Source organism: Symphalangus syndactylus, chromosome 15 (assembly GCF_028878055.3).
Source record: "Symphalangus syndactylus isolate Jambi chromosome 15, NHGRI_mSymSyn1-v2.1_pri, whole genome shotgun sequence".
Lineage (NCBI taxonomy): Eukaryota > Metazoa > Chordata > Mammalia > Primates > Hylobatidae > Symphalangus > Symphalangus syndactylus.
Genome location: NC_072437.2, coordinates 6,538,536 through 6,556,598, shown reverse-complemented (window position 1 = coordinate 6,556,598; position 18,063 = coordinate 6,538,536). Strand labels below are relative to the sequence as shown.

Genomic DNA, 18,063 nt, shown 5'->3' with positions numbered 1-18,063 from the left:
CCCTGAGAGCTCCCGTGTCTGGGCTGCCCTCATTTGGAGTGGGCAGGAATGCCACACTGCAGCCCTCTCTTTTCTGCAGGGATGGTCAACTTAGCAATTCTGAAAACAAACAATGTTGACTCAGAGTGGCCTTACTGTACTGTGGACAGTTGGTCCTGGATGGGAGCCAGTCCCAGCCTGGCCGAACGTTTGGCCTTTGTATGCTGAGAATCCGGCCACTGCAGTGACTGGCCCAGGCCCTCTGAGGGCTGGCTGGGTCAAGCTGTGTGTTTTCCATGGAGCCCAAGTTCCAAGGGGAGGTCGTCACACAACTGGGTCTGGCAGGTTTGTGGACGGATGGGGAGAAAATGTATTTTCTTATCATAGGCACTAACACTGGAAGGAAAAAAATTTCACCTGTAATTTGAAAACGGAGCCCAAGAAAATTAGTAGAACATTAACAAGGCCCAATGCACTTTACTATTTCTTTTGAATATTATACTTTTAATCAACACCCGTCAGAGCAGACAGTGCCTCTGTCAGAGTGAAATGCAAAACTGATACTGTTCTTAATTTATTCCACTTCCAGCTCCCCTTTAAAATTTATTTTAAAACTTTTAAAATGAACCTTTCACTTGGTCAGGGTGAAAATTTACAAGGCATACACACCAGGTTTGCAGTGAAATCACTGGAATATAAAAACCATGGAAGGTCCAGAGCATTTCCAACACCAAATACGAAACCCTTAAACAATAAGCTTTGCATTGGAGAAACGGCTCTCAATTTTAACCTTAGAAAACAGGGGAAAACGAAGCATGAGGAAACCTGGATGCCTATCAATCGCTCTGGGGTAAAACCATAACCTGGGAAGTGCTCAGCATGCCCCAGCTAGCAAGCTTAATGCCCCTTTACTCAGAATCTCAAGAAAGAAGCCATAAGCACTTGCTTCCTAAAAGGGTGTTTTGTTCCTGAATAACAAAGGGAGATGTTCAGCCCTTCTCAAAAACGTCTTTAATTAGAGTTTTCCACAGATGTGAAGCTCTCCGGCTGGGGTGAGGGTGTCGTGCCTCTGAGAAAGCCCTGGAGGAGCCTGGCACCAAGTGCCTGCAGACGCCTGGGTAAAAACAAGCATCTGCACAGGTGCAGGCACAGGAGAGGGCTGCAGAGCCAGCGCCGAAGACGGCCCTCAGAGGAGGCCAGGCCCTGGTCCACTTGCCCACCTGCAGGCCTCAGGATGGGCCCAGGAGGAAGGGCCTTGGCCACAGGGCTCCGGCCCCTCAGGCAGGGGGCTCTGGGAGTGGAGAGACCCTGGGGGTCTGAGGAAGCTGGGGCCACAGAGCCCCGGGACCTTGTCTCACGTTTTAGTGATCCTCATGCAGCTGTCAGTGGTCTTCTGACCCCAAAGTTGTGGAAAGAGAAAAGTGTGTGAGAGGGTGCACGTGTCTGTGTGTCCGCATGCATGTGGCTGGGCATCCATGTGTGCCTGTGTGTGTATATGTGTCTATTTATGTGACTGTGTGTATGTATATGTGAATGTGTGCATGTATGTGTACATGTCTGTCAGTGTATGACTGTATGTATATGTGAATGTGTGCATGTATGTGTACATGTTTGTTAGTATGTGTGTGCCTGTGTATTTGTTTGCATGTCTGTCAGTGTGTGACTTGTATACATATCTATGTGAATGTGTGCATGTATGTGCATGTCTGTTAGTATGTGCGTGCCTGTGTATGTCTGCATGTCTGTCAGTGTGTGTGTGTACATATGTCTATGTGAATGTGTGCATATGTATGTACATGTCTGTTAGTATGTGTGTGCCTGTGTGTGTGCATGTATATCTGTGTCTGTGGGAACATACGTACATGTGTGCATGTGTCTGGGTAGGGGTGTGTGTGCCTGTGCACACTTGTATCCATGAGTCAGCACCTATCTGTGCGGGTGTCCGTGTGTGAATGTGTGTGCATGTGCACATGTATCTGTGTGCATGTGCCTGTGTGTGAGAGTGTGCTGCAGCCTCTGTCAAGGCAGGGCAGGGGAGGTCTCAGCCTGGCCATCACCTTCCCCACCAGGCGCCCCCACATTGTACAGCCCTCCCCTCCAACGGGGACCTCCCCTTAGGCCATCCCAACATCTGGGCCTGTGTCCCAGCCGAGTGGCTGTCCCCAAGTGGGGACTCAGAGGGGTTTTCATTTCCATACAGGGTACCCCTTCCCCAGCTGTTCCCAAAGAATCCACAAGGTCAGGGCAAAGGTGCTTGGAGGACACATGCAGTTCACGACGAGCCAGCAAGTTTGAAAATGGATACACCAACATCCCATGCAGAGAATTCCTCACCACCAGCAGTGGGGAGAAGAGAGAGACTGGGACAGAGAGAGAAACACAGAGGGAGACAAAGAAAGAGACAGGGGAAGGGAAACCCGGCCTCGGAGCACAGGCCTGGCTACATGTCGTGCAGGTGCGGGTGCAGGTGCAGGTCGGCTAACCCAGGCCAACCCTCAGGGAAGGCCACCAGCCCTCGGTGAATATCGTGTTTGTATCTCAGATAAAGCCAGGTGATGGGATCAGGAACCACAGCCTGGATGATTCTCTGGCATGCAGGTCGGGGATCAAAGTGCACAAACAGGCTCCCAGGCGGGCACCGGAGGACCTGGGCGGTAGGGCTGGGCTGGGGTAAGTCTCTAGTTTCGGATCCTTTCTGGAATCAAAGGGTGATTATGGAGATCTTAGCAGGCCCTGGAACCTGATGGCCTTCAAGGACTCAGTAAAAAGGCACTGGGCCTGGGAAGCTTTAGCAGAGACACAGTGGGGAGTTAACCCAGCAGGGAGAGGCAAGGCCAGGGAGGGAGAATAACAATATAAAAAGGAAAACAAGATAAGGAGAAGGTCTGGGTGGTGGAGAGCAAGGAGGCATGTGGGGGCGGCCCAGCCTTGAGGAATGTCGGGGGAGGGGCACGGCTCCAGCAGAGAGGGCTGGGGAGATGGGAGGAGTGTCCCTTCCAGCAGAACAGGGCTTTAAACCACAGGTGTTTGGTGAGGGCCAGAGCTTGGGAGGGGTGCTGGGCTTAGTATCCGCCTGCTGGAAGGTGGGGGTCTGCAGAGCAGGCGCTTCCCTCACAACCAGGAAGCAGCCCCAGCTTGGGGCAGTGGGACACACTTCAGGCAGGTTAGCAGGTGGGCACAGAGGTTAGCACACAAGTGAGCTTGGAGCCTGGGAGGGGTGCTGGGCTTAGTATCTGCCTGCTGGAAGGGCTGCAGAGTGGGCGCTTCCGGGAAGAAGGTGCAACCAGGAAGAAGCCCCAGTGAGGGGCAGTGGGACATGCTTTGGGCAGGTTAGCAGTTTAGCAGGTGGACATGAAGGTGAGCACACTGGAGAGCTGGCTCCAGCTTTCCCTTCCCTCCCTCATAGGAGGCTGCCCAGGGGAAACAGCCAGGGCTGGGTAGGTGTGTGTTAACTAATGGCAGCCAGGCACTTCCCACATCCTAAAATGGCAGGGGGCTGGGACCACCTTCTCTACAACCACCCGTGGAGGACCACACATCAAGACCCTGGGCCTGGGGAGGCCAGGGACCCAAGGATGCTCTGACAGTCACCATGGCCAGGTCCTGGTCACCTCTTAAGCTCAGGCCACAGCCCTTTTCCTCAATCAGTCTCACTGCACAAAATGTAAAGTGACCGACATTTCAAAGACAAGGAGCCCCTGGCCTTTGACAAGGAGAAGTTCATGGATGATTTTCACGCATTAGCAGGAAGTTGTGCTTGGACGGTCCCCTTGGGTCTGGGGTCTCCCAAGGGTGTGGCAGAGGATGCAGTGGAGACTAGGGTCCCGGAAGGGGTGGGCACGGTGTGCTGGAGCCGGCTGGGATTCGAGCCAGCCTCTGGACCCTGCCCCTGCCCCAACCAGGCTCTCCCCAGCATCCACCTGCCTGCAGGAACCGGAAACAGAAACAGAGACAGACAGCAAGCTAAAAGCCAGATCCAAAAACCAGAGGGAAAGCGGGTTGTTATCATTCGGCGTGGGGGCTGGGAAGGAGGGCAGAACTCTGGGAACTGAGATGACGCTGAAAAGAAGCCGGCAGAGGCTGCTGGGGCCAGGCTGTGAGAGGATGGGAGGGAGGCCTCCCCGGCACCAAAGCCACTCAGCCACATGCAGGAGGATGAGGGGATGGACATGCCAGCACAGAAACCATCTGACGCAACCACAGTTGTATTAAAGTGATGGGGTCCTCAGTGCTGTTTTCATTTTCTTATCTTCATTTCACACCTTTGTAAACAAAGTTATTAAATTAAAATTGGAAAACCAGGTAGGGGACTGACTTGGGAAGAACAGCACAGTACGTCCAGGCAGCGTTCGGTCTGACTGACATGGGTCCTGTGGGTCCTGGAGGACAGCGAGGAGGGGCTGCGGCGGGGCCTTGCAGGTCTGCGCGGAGTGGGTACCGTGGGGTGAGTGTGACCCTGCTGCCCTCAACTCCCATCACCAGGACGCCCCATGCCACAGTCCATGTGCATACAGAATGTTTTGGGTGAGGACGCTGTTGGAGGGCACTGCACCAGCCACACGACCAACCCCACAGCTGGGCGGCGACTCCGAGCGACCAGGGCACACAGGCCCACCTGCCTCAGCCAGCGGCACAGGCCAGGATTCATCATTAAAGAAACAGGAAAACAGAGAGGCCGGGGAGAGGGACCAGCTAGGCTGCGCTGAAGGAGAGCACGGGGCCTGTGCGGCTGTGGGCAGCCCCCGGGGGAACAGCCCCAGGTGCGTCATCTCTGCAGGGATGAGCTATGCCCACAGGTGCACAATGGCCATCTGACAGCCTCGGAGCTTTCAGAAAGGCAGATCTAAGAGGGGTCAAGTCAACCACTAGAAATGTAAGCGGAAACAGGCCTCCATGGGTCATCCAGAACCACTCTTTCATCTCAGGTGACATTTATTCCACCCCAGGAGAATTCTTTAAAAGGAACATTCCAGCAGAACGGAAAACTTCGCTGTGAAATCACCCTGACTTCAGGGCGGGAGGGACGTCAATGGGAATCCACACCTTCTCGGACTATCCAAAGTCACCCGCTCCCGAGCCCGCAGGAAAGAGTGGCCAGGCCGTCCTCACACGGCGGCTCCTGCGGGAGGCGGCCCCGGGCGCCCCGCCTTCTCCAAGGACATTCCTAACCGAGGTGCCGGGGCCAGCACCGCCGGGCTCTTGGACGCACCCGCTGCCTCTACGTGAGCACCTGGCAGAAAGGGGCCGCGGAGCCGCCCTCCCCTCCCGCATGCGGCCCCGCTCGAGGATTCCTGGAATCGTATTTTTGGACCTGCTGCCGCAAGCAGTTCCCCCCCTCGGCCCTTTCAATTCCTCTTTCGGGAGGGGACTGCTCTCCACCCCTCTCAGGAGGACGAGGCGCGGCCCGGGGGTCCCTCACCTCCAGGCCAGTAGAGGGAGGGCCGCGCGGAAGAGGTCTGGGTTTTAACCATTGTGTTTCTTTCGCACTTTGGAAACGGACTCCCGGCTTCCCCGCGGGGAGGCGTCTGACAGCAAGCGTTTCCCGGACAGCCCCGCAGCGTCTCACCGGCCTGCGCGGGGATCCTGGGGTCGCCGGGGGATGGGCGTGGGGGACGCGGGGCGGGCCGGGGCTCCTGGGACCCTGAGGCCAGGCCTCGCCGGGCGGAGCTGGGGGGCGGCAGCAGCGCTGCCTCTCGGGAGGGGTTAGAGGCGCGCGGGGGCCAGGGGTTCCCCCGCATCCCGCCCGCATCCCGCCCGCATCCCGCCGGCCGGCTACTCACCGTCTCGGGGTCGTTCTCGAACACCTCCCGCGCCTCCTCGCGGCTGCACAGCTCCTCCACGCACTCCCTCTCCAGGTGGCCCTGCTTGGCCTCCTCGAAGACCTGGAAGGCGCGGCGCTGCCTGGGCCGCAGGAACTGCGTGGCCTCGCGCGCCGGCAACAGCGCGGCTGCCCGGAGGGAGAGAGGGGGACGCGTCAAGCCGCGCCCGGAGCCTCCTCCCGCCGCCCGGGGACGGGGTCTCGGGCCCGCGGGACTCACCAAACGCGCACTCCACGACCACCACCAGCAGCAGCAGCAGCGGCGCGCCGCGCAGGGCGGCGGGCCCGGGCGAGGGCGAAGGGGCCATGGCGGGCCGGGGACGCGCGGTCAGAGCGCCCGGGAGGCCGAGGCGAGCCGCGGGAGCCGCGGGGCGGAGGCTCCGGTCATCCCGTCCTGGCGGCCCTGAAGGTCACATCGCGGCGGCGGCGGCGGCGGCTGCGGCACCTCCAGCGCTCAGTCTGGGCGGGTTCGGGCGGCTGCGCGCGGGGAGGCGGCGGGGGCGGGACCAGCGCGCGGGCGGGGCGCGGGTTCCCGGGAGGATCCGGGCGCGGGGAAAGCGGAGCGTCCGGGACGCGGCGGGACTCGAGTGTCTCGGAAAAGGAACGTCTCCCCAGGCGGTGGTTGTCTTCACTAGCGATGGGGTAAAAGGAAAACGCAATACCTGGTTCAACTTGAGCAGGTACATTTTGACCATATTCCAGGTGTCATGTGAAGATTTAAGCCTCTTTCCAACCCCCGCTCCCCCCGAATCTACTGCATCCTTTTCGGAGTCTTCATTCTTAGGCACATTTTGTCAAGACTTAAAACCTACCAAAGAAAAGTTACACAGGTCAGATCCAATCCCACTGGGGGCCACCGAGTGAAATGCGACGGTTTCCTTTTGTAATCTCTGTTTTTCATAATGATGACATGCAAAATCTTGAGGTTTCCCAGTAGATATTTAAGCTGAAAGCAACATTGTGCTTGTCTTCAGAGACCAAGACTTTCTGGCTCTTGTCTTGGAATATTTCGCAAAGTCATAGGCAAAACACACACAAACAAACAGAACCAAAACACAGCAGACCACTCACGGGGGACCCGAACAAGGCAGTTAGCCCAGCATCCCCCTGCTGTAGGGAGGAGGGAGCTTGGATACTCCTCTCTGGAGAATCCTGCTCTGGAAATCCCCACACCCCAAAATGCAATGTAGAGGGGCAGTGAGTCAGCACCCCACCCCAAATGGATGGCCATTCTGCTCAGCAGGCTCAACGCTGAGATTCCCAGATCCAGTTTCTCTTTGCCTTCTGTAATTGGAAGAATGGAATAGGATTGCTGCTAGAAATCTTTGAGGTCACTGGTTTGAAAGTGGGGTTATGAGCATGAATATGTTTTTTGTTTGTTTGTTTTGAGACGGAGTCTCACTCTGTCGCCCAAGCTGGAGTGCAGTGGCGCGATCTCCGCTCACTGCAAGATCTGCCTCCCGGGTTCACACCATTCTTCTGCCTCAGCCTCCTGATTACCTGGGACCACAGGTGCCCGCCACCACGCCCAGCTATTTTTTTGTATTTTTAGTAGAGACAGGGTTTCACCGTGTTAGCCAGGATGGTCTCGATCTGCTGAACTCGTGATCCGCCCGCCTCAGCCTCCCAAAGTGCTGGGATTACAGGCATGAGCCACCGCGCCCGGCCGAGCATGAATATGTTAATTTAGGCAAATGAATGTCCGTGGGAATGCTCTTCAAAGAGAATTAAAGTGGGATAGAGAAGTCATCTATCTGCACCTGTGTCTGAACCAGAATGACGAGGCACTCCCATGTCAGCTAGTTACTGGAGCAGGCAGAGTAAGGAGTGCCCCTGGGCTTCTGCCCTGAAACCACCACTGCTACTTCAAAACAATATTACATTAATTTTCCTGCTTGTTCTTGAGAAGCACTGGTTTCAAAAATTGGATGGAGTGATACATGTTTTAATCAGTATTTACAAGGCTCCTTAATCACTTCATCAGACAAATAATTCATTGAGCACCTACTATGTGCCAGGCAGTGTAATTCATTGAGCACCTACTGTGTGCCAGGCAGTGTCTGAGGCACTTCTAGCCATTATTTCCTAAGGGTTCCAGCAGCCCATGGATAAACTTCAAAGAGTGTAAGCTCTTAAAAATTGTTTGTAACTATTTTCTGCACATTTTTGTAGTTTTGGAGAAGAGAGTTTATGGAGTTCTTGAAATTCTCAGAATTATTTGATCCCTTTAGGAATGAGCATCTCTAGCCTCTGCCTGTTCATCTGGGACGATCTGCACCTGGGCGTGGGCCTGCTGCTTCAGGTCAGTAGGTATCAGAATGACCTCAGTTGGATGGGGCAGTTCAGGACCCCTGGCTGCCTTTTAGTCTGGACCCCACTCTCATTCCTCATATTCTCGATTCACTCTTTCTACTGAGTTACTATCCTAGTAATGGCAGTGCCTCCTATCATGTAGAGACTTGGTTTGATAAAATGCATTCACATACAACTGCTCGCTTTGATTTCTATAACTGGGGAATACAGAAAGCAAACATGGGGTGCAATGGAGGATGTCTCCATTACCCCAGATAACTCCAAAATCCTTCACCTAGTTACCAGTGCAGGAAATTCGTTCTAAGGCAGAAATGGACAATGAATAAGAAACAATTTGGATGTGTTCCAAAAATGGAGAGTTGTCAGGCACTATATTATACAACCTGAAATATCAATGGTGAAGTAGACAGTTCACCTCCACAGGGGGCAGGAGGTTGGACCCAGGGCAATGGATGTTTTATGTGGGTGGTTAACCAGTCTGTGGCCATGAGGTGGAAAGCTGTGTACACCTGTGAAGCCACAATCAAGTTAGGGAACATATCCATCACCCAAAAAAGTGTTCTCATGCCCTTTGGTAATTCCTCCCTCCTAAATGTCCCCACCCTACCCCACATCCCAGTTCCTATGCAAAAACCGCTGACCAGCTTTCTATCACTATAGATTTGTTTGCATTTTCTAGACTTTTATATAAAAAGAATTATACTGTATGTACACTTTTTTGTCTGTTTTTTTTTCACTTAACATATTTATTTTCAGAATCATCTATCTTGTTGCAGGTATATTCCTTTTCATTGCTCAGTAGTATTCCACTGTATGGATATAACACAATTTGTTTATCATTCACCTGTTGAGGGACATTATACTTGCTTCTAAATTTTTACTATCGCAAATAAAGCTGCTGTAGGCATTCATGTGTGTGTCCATTGTGTGGACATTGTGTGCACATGTGCTTCCATTTCTCTTGGGGAAATATCTAGGAGCAGAGTGTCTGGATCCCACGGTAGGTATTTGTTCAACTTTTTAAATTGTTTTTCAAAGTGGTTATACCGTTTTTCATTTTCACCATCAATGCATGAGGGTCCCAGTTGCTCCACATCCCCACCCATACTTTCTGTGGTCACTTTAAAAAGTTTTACTCACTCTAATATGTATATAATGGTATTTCATTGTAGTTTAAATTTGCATTTTTCAAATAACTAGTGATGTTGAACAAATTTTATTGTACTTATTGCCATCCAGATATCTTCTTTGGTGAAATGTCTGTTTCAGTTTCACTTTCTTTCTTTTCCTTTACTTGGTGATATGGTTTGACTGTGTCCCCCCACCCCACCTAAATCTCATCTTGACTTCCCACATGTTATGGGAAGGACCTGGTTGGAGGTAATTGAATCATGGGGGCAAGTCTTTCCCATGCTGTTGTCATGATAGTGAATAAGTCTTACAAGATCTGATGGTTTTAAAAAGAGGAATTCCCCTGCACAAGCTCTCTGTCTTTGCTTTCTGCCATCTGTGTACGATGTGACTTGCTCCTCCTTACCTTCTGCCATGATTGTGAGGCTTCCCCAGCCACGTGAAACTGTAAGTCCAATTAAACCTCTTTCCTTTGTAAACTGCCCAGTCTCAGGTATGTCTTTATCAGCAGCGTGAAAATGGACTAATACACTTGGGATGTTTGGTTTTCCAATTGTTGAGCTGTTTGTTGAGTATTAAGAGTTCTATAACTATTCTAGAAGCAAGTCCATTATCAGATGTGTGGTTTGCAAATATTTATTTCCAGTCTGCGGCTTGTCTTTTCATTCTATTAAATGTGTCTTTAGCCAGGCATGGTAGTGGGTGCCTGTAGCTTCAGCTACTTGAGAGGCTGAGGCAGGAGGATTTCTTGAGCCCAGGAATTTAAGGCTGGCCCGCGCAATAGAGTGAGACTCTGTCTCCAAGATAAAAAGAAATCAAAGTGTCTTTCAAAGATCGGAATTCTTAATTTTGAAGTGCAGCTTATTTTCTTTAATGAATTCTGCTTTTGGTGTCACATTTGCCTAACTCAAGGTCACAAAGATTTTATTACAGAAGTTCTGTAGATTTCAGTTTTACATTTAGGATGGTGATCCATTTTGAATGAGTTTTTATAAATGCTGACGTATGAATCAAAATGTGTATCTGTATGTATGTGCCTAGGGAAATGCAATCATCCCAGCACTATTTATTAAAAAGACCATTCTTTCTCCACTGACTTTCCTTTGCACCTTTGTCAATAACCAATTGATAATATATGTGTGAATCTATTTATAGATTCTGTTCTGTCCCATTTATTTGTTTGTCTCTTTTTAAAGTTAATACCACACTGTCTTGACTATAGTAGATTCATAACAAGAATTGAAGTCAGGTAATGTAAATACTCAGGTAGTGTAAATACTCAAACGTTCTTCTTTCTCAAAGTTTGCAGTTTGGTTATTCTGTTTTCTTTGCATCTACATATGAATATTAGAATCAGCTGGTCATTCTCTACAAAAAGCCTGCTAAGATTTTAATTGAGATTGCATTAAATCTATAGGTCAATTTTTAGAGAATGAACAGTTTGACAATATTGAGGCTTCTGATCTGTAAACGCGGTATATCTTTCATTTATTTACGTCTTCTTAAACTATCTCTGCAGTGTTTCATAGTATTCAATGTACAGGCCTGATATATATGTTATCAGATTTGTTTCTAAATATTTCACTTTCTTTGACCTATTGTAAATGGCATTATTTATTTATTTATTTTTTGAGACAAGATCTCACTCTGTCACTGAGGCTGCAGTGCAGTGACACAATCTCAGCCCACTGCAACCTCTGCCTCCCAGACTCAAGTGATCCTGCCACGTAGCTGGGACTACAGGCATGCACCACCATGTCTGGCTAATTTTTTGTATTTTTTGTAGAGATGGGCTTTCGCCGTGTTGTTCAGGCTGGTCTTGAATTCCTGGCCTCAAGTAATCCACCCACCTCAGCTTCCCAAACTGCTGGGATGACAAGTGTGAGCCACTACACCTGGCCTTTGGCATTGTTTTTCATTTCAATCTCTAATTGTTTAAACATTTGATTTTTGTGTATTTATCTTGTATCATGCAACTTTGCTTAATTCAATTATTCTGATTTTTTGTAGCTTCAATAGAATTTTTCTTACATAGATAATCATGCTGTCTGTAAATATAGACACTTTTACATCCTCCTTTCAAATCTGGGTGCTATTTAATTCTTTTCTGTCTGATTGCACTGCCTAATAACCTCCCATGCAATGTTGACTAGAAATGGAGACAGTGTGTACCCTTGTGTTGTTCCTGATCCTATGTGAAAATAATCCAGTCTTTCACCATTAAATATAATGTTAGCTGTAGGCTTTTCGTAGATTCTCTTTATCAGGTTGAGGAAGTTCTCTTCTATTTCTAGCTTCCTGCAAATTATGTTTTAAAAACTAGGAATGTGTATTAAATATTATCAAAGTTTTCTTCTGCATCTATTCTATTGAGATGATCATATGGGTTTTTTTTATTCATTAATATGTGAGTTATCTTGATTGATTTTTGAATGTTAAATCAATCTTGTGTCCCTGAAATAACCCTAACCCCACTTGGTCATGATATATCATACTTTTAAATTATTGATGAATTCAATTTGCAAAAACATGTTAAGAATATTTACATCGATGTTTATAAGGGTACTGATCTGTTGTTTTCTTTCTTTGTTTGGTTTGATATCTAAGAAATGTTGGCCTCATAGAATTGTTAAGTGTTTCTTCCTCTTTAATTTTATGGAAGTGTTTGTGTAGAATTGGTCTTATTTCTTACTTAGATGATTGGCAAAAATCACAATGATGCCATCAGGACCTATAGTTTTCTTTGTGGGGAGGTTTTTACCTATAAATTTAATTTCTTTAATATATGTTCTTTAAGGCTGGGTACGGTGGCTCATACCTGTAATCCTAGCACTTTGGGAGGCCGAGGTGGGTGGATCACTTGAGGTCAGGAATTTGAAACTAGCCTGGCCAACATGGTGAAACCCCGTCTCTACTAAAAATACAAAAAAATTAGCCAGGCGTGGTGGTCGGCACCTGTAATCCCAGCTACTTGGGAGGCTGAGGCAGGAGAATTGCTTGAACCCTGGAGGTGGAGGTTGCAGTGAGCTGAGATTGTGCCACTGCACTCCAGCCTGGGCGACAGAGTAAGACTCTGTTTCTATATATAATTTATTTTTTATTTTTAATTTTTTTTAGTAGAGCCAGGGTTTCACCGTGGTCTGGATCTCCTGACCTTGTGATCCGCCCGCCTCGGCCTCCCAAAGTGCTGGGATTACAAGCGTGAGCCACTGCGCCCGGCCCTATATATAATTTAATAGATAGTCTATTTCTTTTTTATTGGCTTTGGTAATTTGTTTTTTTTTTTTTTTGGGAAGTTTTCCCATTGTATCTAAATTGTTTGCTGGCTTTGGTAATTTGTTTTTTGGGAAGTTTTCCCATTGTATCTAAGCTGTTTACTGGCTTTGGTAATTTGTTTTTTGGGAAGTTTTCCCATTGTATCTAAGTTGTTTACTGGCTTTGGTAATTTGTTTTTTGGGAAGTTTTCCCATTGTATCTAAGTTGTTTACTGTGCTAACATAAAGCTGCTCATAATAGTTTCTCAACACTCTTTGTTGTTGTTGTTGTTGTTGTTGTTTGAGACAGAGTCTCGCTCTGTCACCCACGCTGAAGTGCATTGGAGTGATCTTGGCTCACTGCAATCTCTGCCTCCCGGCTTCAAGCAATTCTCCCACCTCAGCCTCCCGAGTAGCTGAGACTACAGGTGTGTGCCACTACAGCTGGCTAATTTTTGTATTTTTAGTAGAGACGAGGTTTCACTATGTTAGCCAGGCTGGTCTCAAACTCCTGACCTCAAGTGATTCACCCGTCTTGGCCTCCCAAAGTGTCCAAGCCATGTGGAATAAACCAAATCAGTGCTGGCAGAAACTGAACCCGGATTATGAGTGCTGGCGAAAATGTAAACAAAATTATTAAAAGGAAATTGAACAAACTGCAGTTTTCATCTCCTGTTAAGTGCTAAAGTGTACCAGGTCCAACTTGTAAACAAACAAATGAGCTTGGCTTTAATTAATGTTAAAAAAGCTGGTTCGACAGAGCCTGGAGAGGCCTATAAATATTATTTTGAAGAGTATCCAAGACACTTAGAGCAGCTGTGTGAGCCTTTAGAATTGACATAGCTATTTTAATATATGCAGAGCTATTTTTAACCTTTCAGCACAGGCCAGTCAGAGCGGGAGCCCAAGGGCAGTGAAGCTGGGGTGCCCGTCAGCTCCATCAGCCAGAATGCGACCTTGAAGGTCAAGGGCATTGGCGCAGCAGTGTCCTGGGGCAGTTGGAAAAGTACCACAAACTGGGGAGCTCAAAACCACAGAAATGTATCTTCTCTCAGCTCTGGAGGCCTGAAGTCCAAAATCAAGGTGCCAGCAGGGCTGTGCTCCCCCAACAGCTGGGAGGGTCCTTCCTGCCTCCCCAGCCTCCAAAGCTCCAGATACTCCTGGGTTTATGGATTCACAGCTTCCGTCTCTGCCTCCACCACCACATGGGCTCCTGTGTCACCCCTCCTGTTATAAGGACACAGTCACGACTTCATCCTAACTACAGTGGTCCTCGTTGTCTTCCATCTCACTTTTCTGGGTTTTAGTCACTCACGGTCAACCACGCTCCACAAATATTACATGGCTACGCTTGTGCTTTGGGGGCATTATTAAGTAAAAGAAGGGTGACCTGAACACAAGCACTGTGACACCACAGCCCATCTGGTCACTGGGATGGCTGCCAAGTGGCCAATGGCAACCCAGGCTTGGATGGGATGGCTCGGAACAGCATATCACTGAACACCGAGGAATTGTCTATTTCTGGAATTTTCCATCTACATCACAATGCCTGCATCTCTCACCTCCCTTCATCTCACCACGTGGCATTTTACAGCACTTTACGTCATCACAAGAAGAAGGGAAAATACAGTATAGTAAGATATGTTGAGAGCGAGAGACCACATTCACATAACTTTTATTACAGTATATTGTTATAATTGTTCTATTTTATCATTGGTATTAATCTCTTTTTGTGCCTCATTTATAAATTAAGCCTTATCATAGGTCTGTACACATGGGAAAAAACACAGTGTATGTAGGGTTAGGTACTATCTGAGGTTTCAGACATCCACCAGGGTCTTGGAACATTTTCCCCAGGATAAGGGGGCACTATGGTAACTAGATCTGCAATGACTTTATTTCCAAGTGATGTCATATTCTGAGGTGCTGGAAACTCAGATTTTAACATGTATTTTTGGGGAACACAACCAACACCTTGAGTGACAGAGCAGCAGGGCTGGGAGGGACCTCAGAGGGAAGCATCTCCGCCCTGCTTGCTCCGAAGCTGCCACCTCAGCTGTACATCTCCCCAGGGTGGCGGGGCTGGAAGTACATTCATCTCCTGGATGCTCTGTGGTCCGGGGACAGCTCCAGGCAGGAGCATCCAGCTGCCTTTGTAGGAAGTGGCCTCACCAGAGTAGAGGTGATGGGGCGGGAGCCAAGCCTCAACACGGGGGCCCTGGTGTGCATCCCTCTACCTCCTCAGAGGAGCTCACGGCCCAGCCTCCATCACACAGCCCAGAATGTGCCCTGGAAGAGCAACAAAACCTGGAGGCTCTGGCTGGAATGACCAGGGCTACAGTGTGCATGAAAAACAGATGACCGTGTTCTGTGACAGCCGCTGCATGTGGGGGCCTCTTTGTCACAGCAGCTTAGACTTGGCCCTGAGCAGCACAGGGCAGGGTTGAGATGTGAGTCCGGTGTCTTGGACCTCAGACTCCTGTGATGCAGCGAGGCTGCTGGTGGCTGGACTGTGGGGACCCGCAGCCTCTTACGCATACACTCAACAGCACCATGTTGTGCCTCCCTTGCTGGCCGTGTCTGAGGCAAGCAACCAGGGTCCCTATGGCCCTGGTGCCCTCACCCTATGGTGCCAGCTCAGCCATGTGAGTGTCTCCAGGATGCCACCACCAGGGAGTTCACGTGAGGTCAGCCTGCCAGTTGGAGCTGCGAAAGTCGGGCTCACATCCTGGCCGAAGCCTCAGAGTTGATGCTTCCTGTGTCTGTGTCTGAGAGATGAAAAAAACACAATAGGACAATGCTAATAAAAGGACCTTTAACATCTGGGGAGGAGAAGCGGCCGGGTGTTTTTTGAGTTAGAGGAAAATTACCCTAAAGGTTTTGCCACTTGTTTGACATTTTTGGGCTTGGTTCCCACAACCCAAGAGGGCCTGGCCTCCAGGCAGGGACATGTCTGTTCTGAGAGTGACTGTGTGAGAGCCCAGCCATGCCTGAAAATGGCAACAGGGTCGTCCCACACTCCCTCCAACTTTGCAAAATGAAATCAGGTTCTTGGGCCAAGCAAGAAAACTGGAATGCTGGCACGGGAGGTGTTTTTGACCCGCCTGCTTATCTAAGTTTCGCATGCAGCTCCATTCATCATAGCAAGTGGTTTCCCTGCTGAACAAGGCAGGCAGGTCTGACAAACACAGTGGCTGCCAGATTCAGCAACACCGCTGATGGGTGGGGGACCACGCCTGTCTTTCCTTGTGTGTGTGGGAGGGACTAGCGTTTGGAGTTTGAGTGGGTTAGATGCCCCCCGAGGGCTCAGGATGGGCATCCTGGGGAAGCTCAGGGTTCCTGGGGCCTCTGTGCACACTGAGCCTTCCTCTCGAAGTCTTTGAAGTGCACTGTGTGCTTCATTTGTTTAGCCCTAAACTCTTAAAGCTGGCAGGCGTGTCTAAGCGTGCTGATGGCCTCCATTTAATAGGAGAGGAGAATGAAGATGAAGATCATACAGATGGAAATGGAGAAGATTCTCAAACACGCGTGTCCCTCGGGCCTCTGAGACCAAAGAATCACCGCAGGAAATCCCACTCTCAGGACTCTGTGTTCCTTCAGGAAGAAGCCTGCATAGGACACTGGCTGAAGCCACCTGTGACCCTGTGAGAGCTGGGGTGGAGGGAGCCGAGTTCACAGTGAGAGTGACCTCAGGGCAGGCACAGGGCAGGCTGCCATCTCTCGCTGGTGCTGTTTATAGTGAGTTCTAACACAACGCGGGGAGACCAGCACAATGGCCCCGTGTTCCTGCCAAGGCCAGCACCCCACCCGCTTCCTCACTGGGCTATTTTAAAACAGTTCCAGACATCATATTATTTTATCCATAAACACTTCAGAAAGTATTCTCAAAGATAAGAACCAAACATCCCACCCAACCCCAGTTCTGTATTTATGCCTAAAATAATTGATGGTGACTCCTTAATGCCGCCAGATATCAGCGCCCAGGACTCCCTGGCATCCCACATGATTTTTAAGACTCTGTTTTTTCCAACCAGGAAAAAATCCTTGGCTCGCTCCGCTTCTTCCTCTCTGACTTGTCTTTTGTCCGGCGGTGTCCCCAGGTCTGGACTCTGCCCTGGGCTGCTGGCATCCTCCCCACACTCCTGTCTCTCCTGCAAGGGCGCAGATCCCGGCATCATCATCTGCGATTCGCGGCCAGTTTTGGCGGGAACACAACACCGGAGTACTTTGTGCCGGCACAGAGGACCCGGGTCAGACGGCCTCTCTCGGGTGCTGCCGGCCGGGCCATCTCCGGGCACCCGTGATTCCATTGTGGGGCATCGGAGGGAAGATGCTCCGATTTTGTGTCTCCTTTCTTCACCTGTGAGCTGTAATACTTTTCTGAAGAGGGATTTTTCCTCATCAACTATTTGGTCATCCTGAGGTACAGTTGGTTTTTAGCATGTCCAAAGGTGACTTAGGTCATTGTTGCTATTTTTAGTATCGTTATAACTCCTGGATCTTACTGCATTTGAGGCGTTTCAACCCATTGCAGATGTTCTAATGGTCTCATCCTTGGCCGATGGTGGCCGGCGTGCGCTACCTCGGCGTCCCCATGTCCCTCACTGCCCCGCGCATGGATCCCCTCAGCGCCCCCACGTCCCTCAGCACCCGCCGCATGAGTCCCCTCAGCGTCCCCCGCCTGCGTTACCTCAACACTCCCACGTCCCTCAGCACCCCTCGCGGGCGTCCCCTCAGCACCCAGTGCGGGCGTCCCCTCAGCACCCCTCGTGGGCGTCCCCTCAGCACCCCCCACGTCCCTCAGTGCCCCCACATCCCTCAGCGCCCCCACGTCCCTCAGCGCCCCTGCATGTGTCCTTCAGTGTCCCCCCACGTCCCCCAGCGTCCCCGCGTGCGTCCCCTCAGCACCCCCGTGTGCACCCCCTCAGAGCTCCCACGCCCCTCAGCGGCCCCGCATACGTCCCCTCAGTGCCCCGTCGTGCGTCCGCACGTCACTAAGGGGCCCTACGTGCGTCCTCCCGTCGCTCGAGTCCCGCTTACGTCCCCTCAGCGGCCCCACGTGCATCCCTCAGCAACCCCACGTCCCTCAGCGCCCCCGCCTGCGTCCCCACGTCACTCAGGGGCCCTGCGTGCGTCCCCTCAGTGGCCCGGTATATGTCCCCTCAGCGACCCCGCATGTAGGCTGTGTGGTGTTGCTTTTCGAGGTGGTTTGTGATGCTTGGTAAGTTTCCAGGTTGGGATTCTTATGGTTGAAGTGGAATGAATGGAGTTACCAAAAAAAGGAACAGGGTCACTCTTTCTGCCTTAATAACATTTCCCCCAAATTTTCCTGCAAGAGTGGAAGGAAGAAACGTTGAGGTGTGCTCCCCTCCCTCCACAGGGTTTCATCTTGGACAGTGCCCCGCCTTGCCCTCGCGGGAACTGGGACAAATGGGGCTGTCCCCTGACCCTCTTCTCGCGAGGCTCCAGCACCGGCTGTGTGGGCGACCAGGCCGTGGCCAGGGAACACCAGGCCTGCCCCACATGGACGGGGCTGTGGAGCCAGCCCCTCCACAGCCCACGGCGGGG

The 18,063-nt window shown here is 50.6% G+C and overlaps 2 protein-coding genes and 1 long non-coding RNA gene across 3 annotated transcripts in view; 1 reads left to right on the top strand and 2 right to left on the bottom strand.

The window, feature by feature from the left end:
- The window catches only part of GAS6 (growth arrest specific 6), a 43,252-nt gene extending 36,964 nt beyond the window's left edge, over positions 1-6,288 (bottom strand). Inside the window, exons 1-2 of the mRNA XM_055244339.2 lie at positions 6,018-6,288; positions 5,760-5,926 (exon numbers count right to left, since the gene is read on the bottom strand). Coding sequence (XP_055100314.2) covers positions 5,760-5,926; positions 6,018-6,105 — 255 coding nt within the window. The 5' untranslated portion in view covers positions 6,106-6,288. The remainder of the gene's footprint in view (positions 1-5,759; positions 5,927-6,017) is intronic.
- On the bottom strand, positions 6,182-17,560 carry LOC129463636 (uncharacterized). Its single transcript, XM_055244340.2, has 4 exons — positions 17,455-17,560; positions 17,186-17,340; positions 6,610-6,743; positions 6,182-6,428 (listed from the first exon to the last, which is right to left on the bottom strand). The coding sequence occupies exons 1-4, from the start codon at positions 17,558-17,560 to the stop codon at positions 6,182-6,184; spliced, it is 642 nt and encodes a 213-aa protein (XP_055100315.2).
- Positions 17,561-17,596: 36 nt separating this feature from the next.
- Positions 17,597-18,063, top strand: part of LOC129463810 (uncharacterized) — a 52,836-nt gene continuing 52,369 nt past the window's right edge. Inside the window, exon 1 of the long non-coding RNA XR_010115888.1 lies at positions 17,597-17,716. This is a non-coding gene — a long non-coding RNA (uncharacterized lncRNA). The remainder of the gene's footprint in view (positions 17,717-18,063) is intronic.

Coding starts and splice junctions, on each gene's coding strand:
- LOC129463636 (XM_055244340.2), bottom strand. CDS start 17,560: ATGCACGTGGGGCCGCTGAGGGGACGTAAGCGGGACTCGAGCGACGGG. Junction 17,341..17,454: donor CGACGGGGCACTGAGGGGAC/GTATGCGGGGCC, acceptor GGACACATGCAG/GGGCGCTGAGGGACGTGGGG. Junction 6,744..17,185: donor AGGGACGTGGGAGTGTTGAG/GTAACGCAGGCG, acceptor TGTTGCTTTCAG/CTTAAATATCTACTGGGAAA.